This window comes from Pezoporus wallicus, unplaced genomic scaffold (genome assembly GCF_028554395.1).
Source record: "Pezoporus wallicus isolate ANWC-B61680 ecotype Strahan unplaced genomic scaffold, APGP_CSIRO_Pwel_v1 contig_4722, whole genome shotgun sequence".
Classification (NCBI taxonomy): domain Eukaryota; kingdom Metazoa; phylum Chordata; class Aves; order Psittaciformes; family Psittacidae; genus Pezoporus; species Pezoporus wallicus.
The window spans coordinates 1,657,535-1,669,613 of record NW_026641840.1 but is presented as its reverse complement, the minus strand read 5'-3'; the positions used below and the strand labels follow the sequence as shown (position 1 = coordinate 1,669,613).

Below are 12,079 nucleotides of genomic sequence, written 5' to 3'. Positions count from 1 at the left end.
ATTGGAACAGGCTGCCCAGGGCAGGGCTGGAGTCACTGTCCCTGGAGGTATTTAAGAGGCATGTAGATGTGGCACCTGAGGACATGGTTTAATGATGGACTTGGCAGTGCTGGGTTAGCAGCTGGACTCAGTGATCTTAAGGGTCTATTCCAACCTAAATGATTCTATGATCCTGTGATTTTTCTCACACCTGGGCACACAACAGCTACACGAACACCACCATTGACTTCATTTCCAGCAGGTTTTACCATCGTTGAGACTCTCCTTGAAATCTATTTACAACTTAATCATTTTACCTTATAAAGTCTTCCTCCTCCTCTCTCTTGGGTCTCAGTTGCTTGGGCTGAGCCATGCTGCTCCAGTTGGGCAGAGATTTCAGGAGCCTGCTGATATCATCATCTTTAGCCCAGGACGCGCTGATCACCAGCTTTTCATCCGACTGCACGATGCTCCTATGGGGGAAAGCAGCAACAATCACATCAGTGAGGAGCAAGTTGTATTTTTCATGCCATTCTGCACATATCCATTCAATTCCCTGTCACATACAAGTGTGCATGAAGCAGGACAGAATGTGTCCAAAGAGGAATTCAACAAAGAGCTCTTCTGGAGGGCACGGCAATGCAGGTGGGCAGGATATACAATCCTCTTCAGCTCACAACTCCTGAGGCACTTTGATAGAGTCATTCTCTCCACCCCTGAAATCATTCAGCTTACAACCATTCACACAACTGGAGGAGGTCCTTCTGGACTGCAAAAGAGAGAAGGCAGTTTCTCCATGGCTCATGTGTTGCCTGCAATCTCAGTCGAGCTCACCAGCCGCTGCTGATGGTGTTGTGACTGCAACGTGGAAACCTACCCAGGAGGACCTGGGTGGAAGCCACCAGCTGGGCCAGCCTGGGGACCAGGTCTGAAGCACTGAAAGGAAATGAAGGGTCCAGGATCTTCTCTTCATCTCCTAATAGAGATTTCAGCTAAATCATATGTATGTGCGAAATGGAATCAAAGACCACAGCATATTCCAATTATTACTTTCCCTCTTCAATATATCTGGCAGTGTAACTAAGCTGAATTCCTCACTGGCAACTGCAGGAGACAAATGGGATGCTCTGTCAATTAGCTGCCTATTTTTTGCTTTGGACTGCTCATGAACAACCATCAGCATAGTCCTTGTCAATGTTTGCTACGTCAAGGGCATGCTGTGACTACAGAGAGGGAAGTCCTTTCCCATTCTGAGGGTGTTCAGTACACAGGAAGGACCTGGAAGGTGTTTTTCTATGTCTTGGAAAAGGCAAGCAGGAGTTAGGGATGCTGGAATTTCCTTCTAGACCCTATCACTGGTTTCCTTCTCTGGTGAGCATCTGGAAGGCTCTTCTAGGAAGTCCTTGCATAGTGATCGCTTGGACTGCTTTTCCAGCCCAAAAAGAAACACATCATCTGTCCACATCACCCAAAGCAGAAGCATGGTGGTGACCTCTCCAATGGGCAGCAGCAGGATTTTTTTCCTGCCCTCTGTAATGGGAACGTGGCAAACCCACCCAACAAGCAGCAGAGTGTCTGGAAAGACAAGGTCTCAGAGGTTCTGCTCCTATGGAGAGGCTTAGCTGCAGGTTAACAACAGAATCAAGATCTCACTTGTGCAATAAGAGTCGTATCAGCTTCTCCTATGAAAAACTACAGAAGAGGCTCTGGGACCTGTGCTTGCCCCCTTGCTCACAAGGCTCCAAGACACCTAGAAAGCATGCATGTTTGCTGTGTCCTACCATGCAAAGGGTTGGAGAAATGTAAATGCCATCTGTTACTGTCCCCCAGAAAAAAATGCTTCCCCACCATGGACAGAAACTTTGTGCATCAAAAAGATGCAGAGATCAACACTGGATCTATCAACCAAGAACTGGAGCTGCTGGGTGCTGCTGCATGGATGCATCTGTGCTGGCTTAGCCCACATCAGTTCAGTGGGGATGTTGCAGAGCCATTTACACTTCTAGATCCAGGTTAGGCCATTGCATGGGGGCAAAAAGTGCTCCGAGCTGTCCCTAGCGTTCAGGTGGTGATTTTGGGAAGGGTCATGCAAGAGCATAATGAAGACCCTGCACATTTTGAAGGGGTTTATGTGGATTCTATGATTCTATCAACCAGTCTCATTTTTCATGTCCTCAAAGGTATGTTTTAGTCAATAAATAGAAATAAAAGTAACACCACACCGAGTATGCATGTTTTGAAAAGGGAAACAGGCAAAAAGGCACTGAGATAGGAGCCAACACTAATCTATCTTGAAACAGAGCAGATTACTTCTTTTCCCCACCAGCACAGAGCAACCTGTCGTTCCTTTCACCGACTACCCCGAAAACAACCTCTGCTCTGTAAATACACAGGATCTGTGAAAATGAATTTGTCACATGCACTTACATAGAATTTTCCCTTCTCTTTAAGCCTCATCTTCAATCTGCCACAGACAAAAGAAGGGATTTTGTTTTCCAGCCACAGAAGACCTCGGTGTCAATATCGCAATTTGGCTTTCTGCTGCTGTTAGGAACTTAGTGCTGTTCCACTTAGGAAAAAAGGCTTTGTTTCACACTCTGGGTGAAAACCAAAGGGAAAAAACCCAAGAGCTCCACCAGAACTTCTGACATTTGAGATGGAAAAACTGCATTTGATGCTATCTGGCCGTTTCTCTGCCAAGGCAAGACAACTGTTCCATTGGATGTATTAGGCAGTGCTTTGTCCTCTCCAGATTTAAATGACTAAAGGAACAGTCTCCTTCCCTTGGGAGTTTATTTCACAGCTGAACAAATCTAACTCTTGGTTTTATAAAAAACATAAAAGTCATGATACTGTGCTTGTGGTTTATTTTACTCAGTTTCATCCCATTACTCCCTGTTATTTTCCCTTACAGCAGCCTCAGCTCTCCCCACTTCCACTATTTACTCTCTTCAATTATTAACAGCCTTATCACAGCCCTTCAGATGACTAAGAATGCAAGTCCTCTTTGGGAGTCTTCTGATGGAGTTATACAGAGGACAGAGCTACCTCTGTGGTTTATGATCCTTATTATCTGCTCTCTTCAAGAATCCTATTGCTTTTTGCAGTGGGTATTGGGAGGAGGAGAAGGAGGATGATATTTGGCTGCTATAGCAAGCTGCTAACTTGAGTTTGCGGTCCTTGCTTTCCTAGGGTCTGTGTTTTCCAAGAGCCTAACCCACACAATTCCTGCTTTTCTTACCTTTTGGTGATGTGCTACTCATGGGTCCATGAGCTGCTGGAGCCCTAAGCCAAATTCTCCACTGAAATCAACAGGGAGCCTCAAAGTAATCAGTGCTGGGACATCGCCACCACTACGTGGGTCCTTTGGAATTATGTCCCTACTCTTTCCCATGATTGCAAGACTTCCTAATCTTTACCAATAGGTTGGTTTTACTCCAACCACCCCCCTCGTGGTCAATAGGGTGGGACATACCCTGACCCCTGTTAGATGCCCAGCTTTTCCCATAACTTAAACACTCCTTCCCCTCCACCTTTTCTTTCTAGCATCTCAGCCAGTTTTCAACTTCCTTAACTTCTATCAATGTCAATCTAATTCAGGGCCTCGAGTAAATTACCACAAGTCAGGATGACATGTTTTAGTACAGCTCAAAATGCTTCCTTTCAAACACTCCCCCTTCTCCCAGACTCCTATGTAATTATCCCTGCTGCTGTAATAGGCTGTGGTGGGTTGACCTTGGTTGGATGCCAGGCGCCTGCCAAGCTACTATATCCCTCCTGTACTCAGCAGGTGTACAAAATGAGGTGGAAAAAGCCTTGTGGATGAAGATAAAGGCAGTTTAATAAAGCAAAAGCAAAGGCCATGTGTGAAGCAAAAGGAAACAAAAGATTTCTTCTCTACTTCCCATCAGCAGGCTACATCTATACATCCCAAGAAGTAGGGCTTGAGTATGTGCAGCAGTTGCTCCAAGACAAACGTTGTAATAACAAATGTCCCCTCGCATCCTCTTTTCTCTTAGCTTTTATTGCTGGCAGACCTCTTATGCTCTGGAATATCCCTTTGGTCAGTTGGGATCAGCTATCCCGGCTGTGTCCCCTCCCGAGATCTTGCCCACCCTCAGCCTAATGGTGAGGGGGAAATGATGGAGAGATGGACTTGATGCTGACAAACACTCAGCAGCACCCAAAGCACGGGTGTGTTATCGACACCTTTCCAGCTACCAACACAAAGCACAGCACTCGGAGGGCTGCTCTGGGGAGAATTAACTCCATCTCAGCCCGACCCAATCCATATTTGCCACCGCCAGTGCCATAATGAACTAATTAATTCACAGCTCAATGGGCTGAGGAAAATCCCATCTGTCTGTGCCCAGCTCCTGGGAGCGGGTAGGGAAGAGGTGTCACATAGATGATGGCACATGATGAGTGAGGATGGTTCACCCCTCTACAGCTCAGTGGGTTTTATCCAGGAAACATCTGCTGATGGTAATGATCCCAGATTTGCACCACTGTCACCCTGAGCTGGGGGTAAAGGGATGGGAACATCCCTGGACACAGCTGTGGGAGCCATGGCTTTTCATCAGGAAAACATCTGGGGGCCAAGGGGAGTAATTGGGCTCTGTTGGCTTGTGCCCAATCTATTTTTGAGTAAGCTGTTTCTCTTCCCAGGGCCAAGGTGGTGAGCTCCATGCTGAGCTCTGCTTGCACTGCTAAGAGGTTAAAACTCATGTGCTCACCATGTGCCAGGTACCCAAAGGCCTGAAGGAGAGACCCCTGCCCAGAAGGAGTCAAAAAGACAACTTAAGCCCCCCCCCAGTTGATGCAAGAAGAGGAAGATACCAGTGAGAAGTAGTAAACTGAGCAGCAAGAGTGTTTCTTGACGACCCAAGGAATCCTGTTTGACTGCAGAGCCCACACCTTGGATGAATTTTGCCTGGCTGGAAAGCAGGAACTGAGATATGTTGGTTTTCTTCATCATTTTGAAAGATACAGGCTCAGTTAGATCCCACCTTATCGTATTTAGCTCAGTGAGATCAGGCAGGAGGCTGGCCACCATAAGCTGCCTTCCCAACCAAAGGAGAAAGCTGAGCATCTCCAGAGGGTCTGGGCACCTTTTAACTAAGGTGAACCACTCTTTGGAGATGTCCATCTCTTTTACAGACTAAAGAGACTCACTTGGGTGAGCGGTGCCTTTAGTCAGGCTCTTCAGATAGGTTGAACAACGTGTAAGAGGATGCTTGTTCAAAGGACAGAGGATGAAAATTGGTAAGAAGGAGATGGACGCACAGGACTGCTTAAAGGTGGACAACGAAGAACTGCAGCTTCAACATGGACATAACTAAACACAGGGCTTATTTGTGTAGAAAGACATGGAAAGAGATTAGTTTTAGCACTCAAGACAGCAAAGCTTGTCTGAGTATCATAGTTTAACTCTACAGGCTTAACTCATGAGTAGGGCTGCTGTTAGGGGAATTTGCTGAAGCAGCAGCTAGGTGTGGGCTGGACAAGACTGAGGAAAAGCCCTGCCAACACAGCAGGAGGTTTTGTGGCTCTATCTCTCATTTTCATTTTCATTCTAATCCCCAACCCCTCAGGAACGTAACTCACATTCATAAACAGCTTTGTGTCAAACTGAAACCGCACTGGCTACAAACATGTCATTTGCAGAAGGCATCTCGCCTACATCAGATCGAACACGCTTCTGAAATCCATCCCCAACTAAAACAAGAAAACCCATCGCTGCTGCTTAGATGAATGTCCAATCCATTCGTACCCAGGTTTTTCTTCCTTGTATTTACTGGGAAATGCGAGCCAAATGGAAATCAAACACGAAACACCTCAGCTGTGCATTCCTTCGTGCCGACGTCCTGACAGTGCTATCTGCTCTGTGAAGGACTCCAAATAAAACAGCCTTGCTTTGAGGAGCCTGTATTTGAATACGCTTCACCCACGTTTGCTCAGGAGACACATGCACGTGGGGAATGTCCAAATGCCATATGCAAATCTTGGAGAATCTAGAGAAGAGATTCAGAGCAGCCCAAGGAGAAGGACTTGGGGGTGTTGGTCAATGAGAAAATGAACATGAGCTGGCTTCAGTGTGCACTCGCAGCCCAGAAAGCAACCGTATCCTGGGCTGCATCAAAAGGAGCGTGACCAGCAGGTCGAAGGAGGTGATCCTGCCCCTCTGCTCTGCTCTTGTGAGACCTCACCTGGAGCATTGTGTGCAGTTCTGGTGTCCTCAACATAAAAAGGACATGGAACTGTTGGAACAAGTGCAGAGGAGGCCACGAGGGTGATCAGGGGACTGGAGCACCTCCTGTATGAAGACAGGCTGAGAACACTGGGGCTGTTCATCCTGGAGAAGAGAAGCTGCGTGGAGACCTCAGAGCACCTTCCAGTATCTGAAGGGGGCCTATAGGGATGCTGGGGAGAGACTCTTCATTAGGGACTGCAGTGACAGGACAAAGGGTAACGGGTTCAAACTGAAACAGGGGAAGTTTAGGTTGGATATAAGGAGGAAATTCTTTCCTGTTAGGGTGGTGAGGCACTGGAATGGGTTGCCCAGGGAGGTTGTGAATGCTCCATCCCTGGCAGTGTTCAAGGCCAGGTTGGATGAGGCCTTGGGTGATATGATTTAGTGTGAGGTGTCCCTGCCCACGGCAGGGGGGTTGGAAGTGGATGATCTTAAGGTCCTTTCCAACTCTAACTGTTCTATGATTCTATGATAAAGCAGATCTCTGGCTTCCCAAATTCTCACTATCTTGGCATCTCAAGAACGGACACACGCTCCCTTGCTCCTATGGCTTCGCCTGCTTGTATTACTTCACAGCTCTAAAGAGTTCATTTGGATTTAAAGCAGCTATAAACAATCCTTCCTTCCCCAACTTTCTCAACAGGAGGATTTCCCCATCTCAAACCTCCCTGGTCCAAACGGCAAGGCTGCATGGAGCCGTACTGACGTAAAATCCCTGCAGAGGGCATAATGTCCCCATGGACCGAACTGCTCGCCCTGGGAAAGCCGGGGAGCTGCTCCATTCCTCTGCATCATTTGAAATGAATATAGATTTCTATTTCAGTCAGTCATTTGCTAGCAGCAACACCAGAATGTTTCCTGTTTTCCCCTCCTGCTTGCAATCAGGATATTGCCAAATTAGGGCTGTCCTAATTACTCCTCAAAGGAAGGAAGGAAGGACCTTTTAAGTTCAAGCCAAAGAAATCACATCTATTGTCTGGCTGCAGTCAGTGAAGCTTCATGTATAATCTGAGCATTTTGGACCATGGCACATGAGCAGCCACCAATTTACACCAGTGCTGAGATGAAGTTCAGGCCCGTATGTGCTCACTGCTGCTGTTGGTGTTAACAATAATGAACCTGTACCCAGCCACTCATCAGTTGAAGCTTTTCCTGAATGGAATTAGGAATTAGGAAATAATTTCTTAATGCTCTTGGTCAGAAAACACAAGGGACTTTTTCAGCTTTCCCTGTCATCGCCAGCCTCAATTAGCCATTAAAGGAGATTATGTATAGCAGATATCCTAGCCCACACTGCTGCAGCATCTGTAGTGTCTCAACACAACTATTCATCCCTGTGGCATGAGGCACACTCCTAGCCCCCCTCTCTAGGAAGGGCCACTTTAAAGATGGGCAACTGGCATGTACACAGAGTACATTACTTATTGATGGTTAGCCAGGAAATCTAGGATAAAGCAAGTACCCAAAGTACTTATTTAAACCAAATAAGCCAGCATGATAACCCTGTGGCCAGTGGGACCACTCTGCGTCCAGTTTCTATGGTTGGGGAAGCAGTTAGAGATGGATCACCCCAAAACGCTAACAAACAAAGCCTAAGACAGAGCATTTGATGACCCCCTGAGTAAGCTTGCAGACAAGCTTTGGGAAAAAGAGCCATAGAATCATAGAATGGTTTGGGATTGGAGGGACCTTAAAGCTCATCCAGTTCCAACCCCTGGCACACGCAGGGACCCCTTCCACTAGAGCAGCTTGCTCCAAGCCCCTGTGTCCAGCCTGGCCTTGAACGCTGCCAGGGATGGGGCAGCCACAGCTTCTCTGGGCACCCTGTGCCAGCGCCTCAGCACCCTCACAGGGAAGAGCTTCTGCCTAAGAGCTCATCTCAGTCTCCCCTCTGGCAGGTTAAAGCCATTCCCCTTGGCCTGGCCCTACAGGCCCTTGTCCAAAGCCCCTCTCCAGCTTTCCTGCAGCCCCTTCAGGCACTGGAGCTGCTCTCAGGTCTCCCCTTCAGGAGCCTTCTCTTCTCCAGGCTGACCCAGCCCAGCTCTCTCAGCCTGGCTCCAGAGCAGAGCTGCTCCAGCCCTCGCAGCATCTCCATGGCCTCCTCTGCACTCGCTCCAACAGCTCCACGTCCCTCTTGTGCTGCTGCCCCAGAGCTGGATCAGGGCTGCAGGGGGGTCTCCCCAGAGCACAGCAGTGGGGCAGGATCCCCTCCCTGAGCTGCTGCTCACGCTCTGGGGGTGCAGCCCAGCACACGGGGGGTTCTGGGCTCAAGCACACACTGAAACTGGGTCATGGGGAACTTCTTGTTTCACAAAACCCAGTATGTATGTATTTCTGTTGTGTGGTGGTGTTACTAATTCCTACTTCACCAGGAGACCTGAATACCCAAATCTCTATTTAATTAAAGCACAGTTGAACCTCTTGGCACCACTTAGATGGAAGGACCTGACTTGCTTTACAAGAATGCAACAGCTACATACAGCTATTTACTTTAAAGATGATGCCTTATACTCTCCATCTCCAACCTGAGGTCACCTTTTGCCTGATAAAGAGAAAAGCTGTGTGGTTTCTAAGCTCTACCACTGTCAACCTCATTTAAATAGCCTAAAGCACGGTGTGATGTCAATGAAGTCAGTGGGAAGCCAAGACTCATGCCAATGATCATTATTCCAGACCTTTTCCCCACTTAGAAGGAAATACCCTTGTCCATCCCACCAGAGGTGATTTCTAGAAGTAACTCCTGCCTACTGATGGCAGAAGAGCAAAAGCCCAAGTGCAGTATCTCCATCACACACTGGTTCCCAAGCCTGTCTGTACCTGTAAGCAAGGGTGCAGGTGTCCTTGTACTCCTGGAGTTTCACACACACCATGTTGAGGAACTGATCCGAATAGGCACTCAGGTCGTGCATCAGGTTCATCAGGTCCTGAACAGTCTTCTCCACAATTACAGTGCTCTGGAAATAGAGAAAAACTGGAGCATGAATGGCAGTTCAGAGTGGATCTTAATTTCAGCCTGCTCATGTTTTACTAATCAGCATCACAGATGTAACTGTACAGCTGATGCTCCACGACGCTGAGCAGATGCTGGAGCAGTCCATGCCACCAAGTGACATAAAGCAGAGTGAATGAGGATAAAGAAGGACAAATGCAAGGAATGCAGAGGGTGGCTGAGGGGTTTGAATGAGGTTTGGGTTTCTGAGCCTGTTGCTGAGGACCAGCGGAGGTCACCAGGTCTCTCCTTCACTGGATGAAACCTGAGAATGCAAAGGTGTGATTTGCAGAGGAACCAGGCACACAGCTTCACTGAGCTCTGCTTGGACTTGCAAACCTGGAGCATCTCATCCTCACCAGGAACTCCAGACTTACAGACTGCAGACTATCCTAAAGACCAGCGATTCCACCAATCGCTCCTATTCAGACAATCTGCATGTGTAGGGCACAAGCGTTCTGCTGGTGGCTGAGCTTTAGGTAGCACCTTGCAATCCTTTTGCTACCCCAAGCAGTGTATTACAATCATAGGAACAACAACACAAATCCACAAACCAGAAGTGCTCCTCCATGTCCTCTAGATGAGCAAGTTAGGTCAGTCTGCAGGAGGTACCATATATCTGATAACATAGGAGATTTAAAAGCTTTGGGGTTTCAGAGGCACCCCAAGGTGACTTGGCACAGTCTGCATTTATACCATTGACTCCTCTATTGGATTGGTTGCTACAAAGAAGACAGAGGAAAGGTTATGAAGGTCCCAGGCTGCTATAAGCTGAATTAATATTAGGCTTGGTAGAGTGAAAGGTTATTCATGAGAAGGAGACTGAAGCATCTGAGAGCCCTAGTATGTTTAAGTGATCCTGGACTTAAATTATATGGGGAGATGGGGGGGGAAGGACTTTGGGAGAGCCGCATCAAGGCTGAATTTAGCCCTTTCTCTGTGTTAATCAGGACGTGAAGATGACTCAATGACTCAGTTGTTTGCAGAGCAACATCTCATCAACCCCCAAATCATCATCACTGCCGCATCCCCCACAAGCCCAATTTGCTTCTCCCTATTGATTTCCAGATTCAAGCACGAAGCATCACCCTGATCCATAATCCTGCTGTGCCAGAGCAACCCCTGAGTGACAGGAATTGATTCTGCTCCGCTACCTGGCCCTGATGGGGTGAAAAAGCATCTGCCAACCTCATCCTCATTCTGAGCACACAGGATCCCTCAGCACGTGGGGGTTTCAATGAAGGTTTAGTCACTGCCTCTGCTGTTCCTGATACGTCCCTGGCTCACAACTGCACTTGGGAGAAGAAACAAACCCCTTTGCTTTCATTGCTCATGTATTTTATTTAAGCTTGCTCTTAAATGACAGAATTAACTCATCTTTCATATCGCAGTTAGAAGAAGAAATGGGATTATTTGGTCCGAATTAAACTATAGTCTGGTGTAGCTGCCTCTCAGTTGATCCTGTTTATGCTGCTTCTCCTGTTATTACACGTATCTGTGGTTTAATAAATACTCAATCCTGCCTGGGCTTGACATGCACGGAGGAGAACAACCAACCCTAAAGTACTTGCAGCCTGGAGTGACTGCAAGGAAATGAAGCAGAGAACTGCACAGTGATGCTGCAGCAGTCACTGGTGCTGCTTGCATCCTGCTGGGCTCCAAACTGCGAGTGCAGCTCATCTGGGATTCAAACAGCACCCAGGCTCTTTGTTATCTGTGGTCGGTGTAACAGGTTGAGACGAGTGAGGGCAAAATCAGCACCCAAATCCTGCTAAAATGGGAGATCTGAGACCTTTGGGAGTAAACTTAACAGCATGTTGGGCTGATAAATGCAGTGTGAAAATTACCCAGCAACTGGGGGAAATTACATCCGTCAGATCCACTGGGCTACAGGCAGGGCATAGTCATGAACCAGATATGGTTCTGGGCAGCCTGATCGAATTGAAGATGCCCCTGCTCATTGGAGGGGGTTGGACTAGATGAGCTTTGAAGGTCCCTTCCAACCCAAACTATTCTATGACTCTATGATTCACCGCATTTGGGCTGGTTAAGGAGCTGCTGTCCTTCAACCTCCAAGTACCAACAACCACAATCAGTGCAAGAGGACTCAGCAAAAGTGCTTTGCTTCGCACCTCGACGGCTTAAAGGCGCTCCCATGGACAGTGTTTGTCCGTCAGCAGAGGGAAAGGTGACCTTCCAACCTGCTGATGCGAGAGATGAGTTAACATTTACATATAGGGAATAAGAAACCATATGAAGAAATCCTTCCTAACTCATGTAGTAACCTAGAAGACAAAGCCATTTCACTCCTCTTTGCATGGATAAGCATACTTTTCATTGTCCACTGGTATTTCAGTGGTGAGAGGTGGGTGGGATTTTGAGCAGACTCATGCTATCAACTCTTGGCTTATCAGGAGAAGGATCTGCTCTCCAAGGCACCCTCACGTTATAGCAAACTTCATGGATTGGATGTAGAACTGCACAAAGAGGAATCAAAGCTGGTCTTTGATTTCTAGACCAGCTTTCTATTTCTTTATGTAACTCAACCTTTGAGCAAACAACAACTTACACCACCAAAGGCTGCATGTTAAAAGAGAAGGTATTGCTGGTTTCTACGTAGATTCTCCCACTTACTTTCTCCTCTGTACAACAACATTAAAATCACAGCTAAGCTCCTGCCAATATCTTCATTTCAGAATGACATCTTTTGATTGAAAGGAAACAGAAAGCTACTTTCATGATGGAAAAATATGAAAGAATGAAAAAAGGAGATTACCATATGAAAGCAAACAGTACCAGGTACGGAATGGCTGTATTTCTGTAACACTTTAACCTTTTCCAAAGCGATCCTGACACAT

At 47.2% G+C, this 12,079-nt stretch overlaps 1 protein-coding gene across 1 annotated transcript in view; it reads right to left on the bottom strand.

The window, feature by feature from the left end:
* The window catches only part of EXOC4 (exocyst complex component 4), a 393,664-nt gene that overhangs the window by 68,455 nt on the left and 313,130 nt on the right, over window positions 1–12,079 (bottom strand). The window contains exons 12-13 of the mRNA XM_057425605.1: window positions 9,050–9,186; window positions 297–452 (exon numbers count right to left, since the gene is read on the bottom strand). Coding sequence (XP_057281588.1) covers window positions 297–452; window positions 9,050–9,186 — 293 coding nt within the window. The remainder of the gene's footprint in view (window positions 1–296; window positions 453–9,049; window positions 9,187–12,079) is intronic.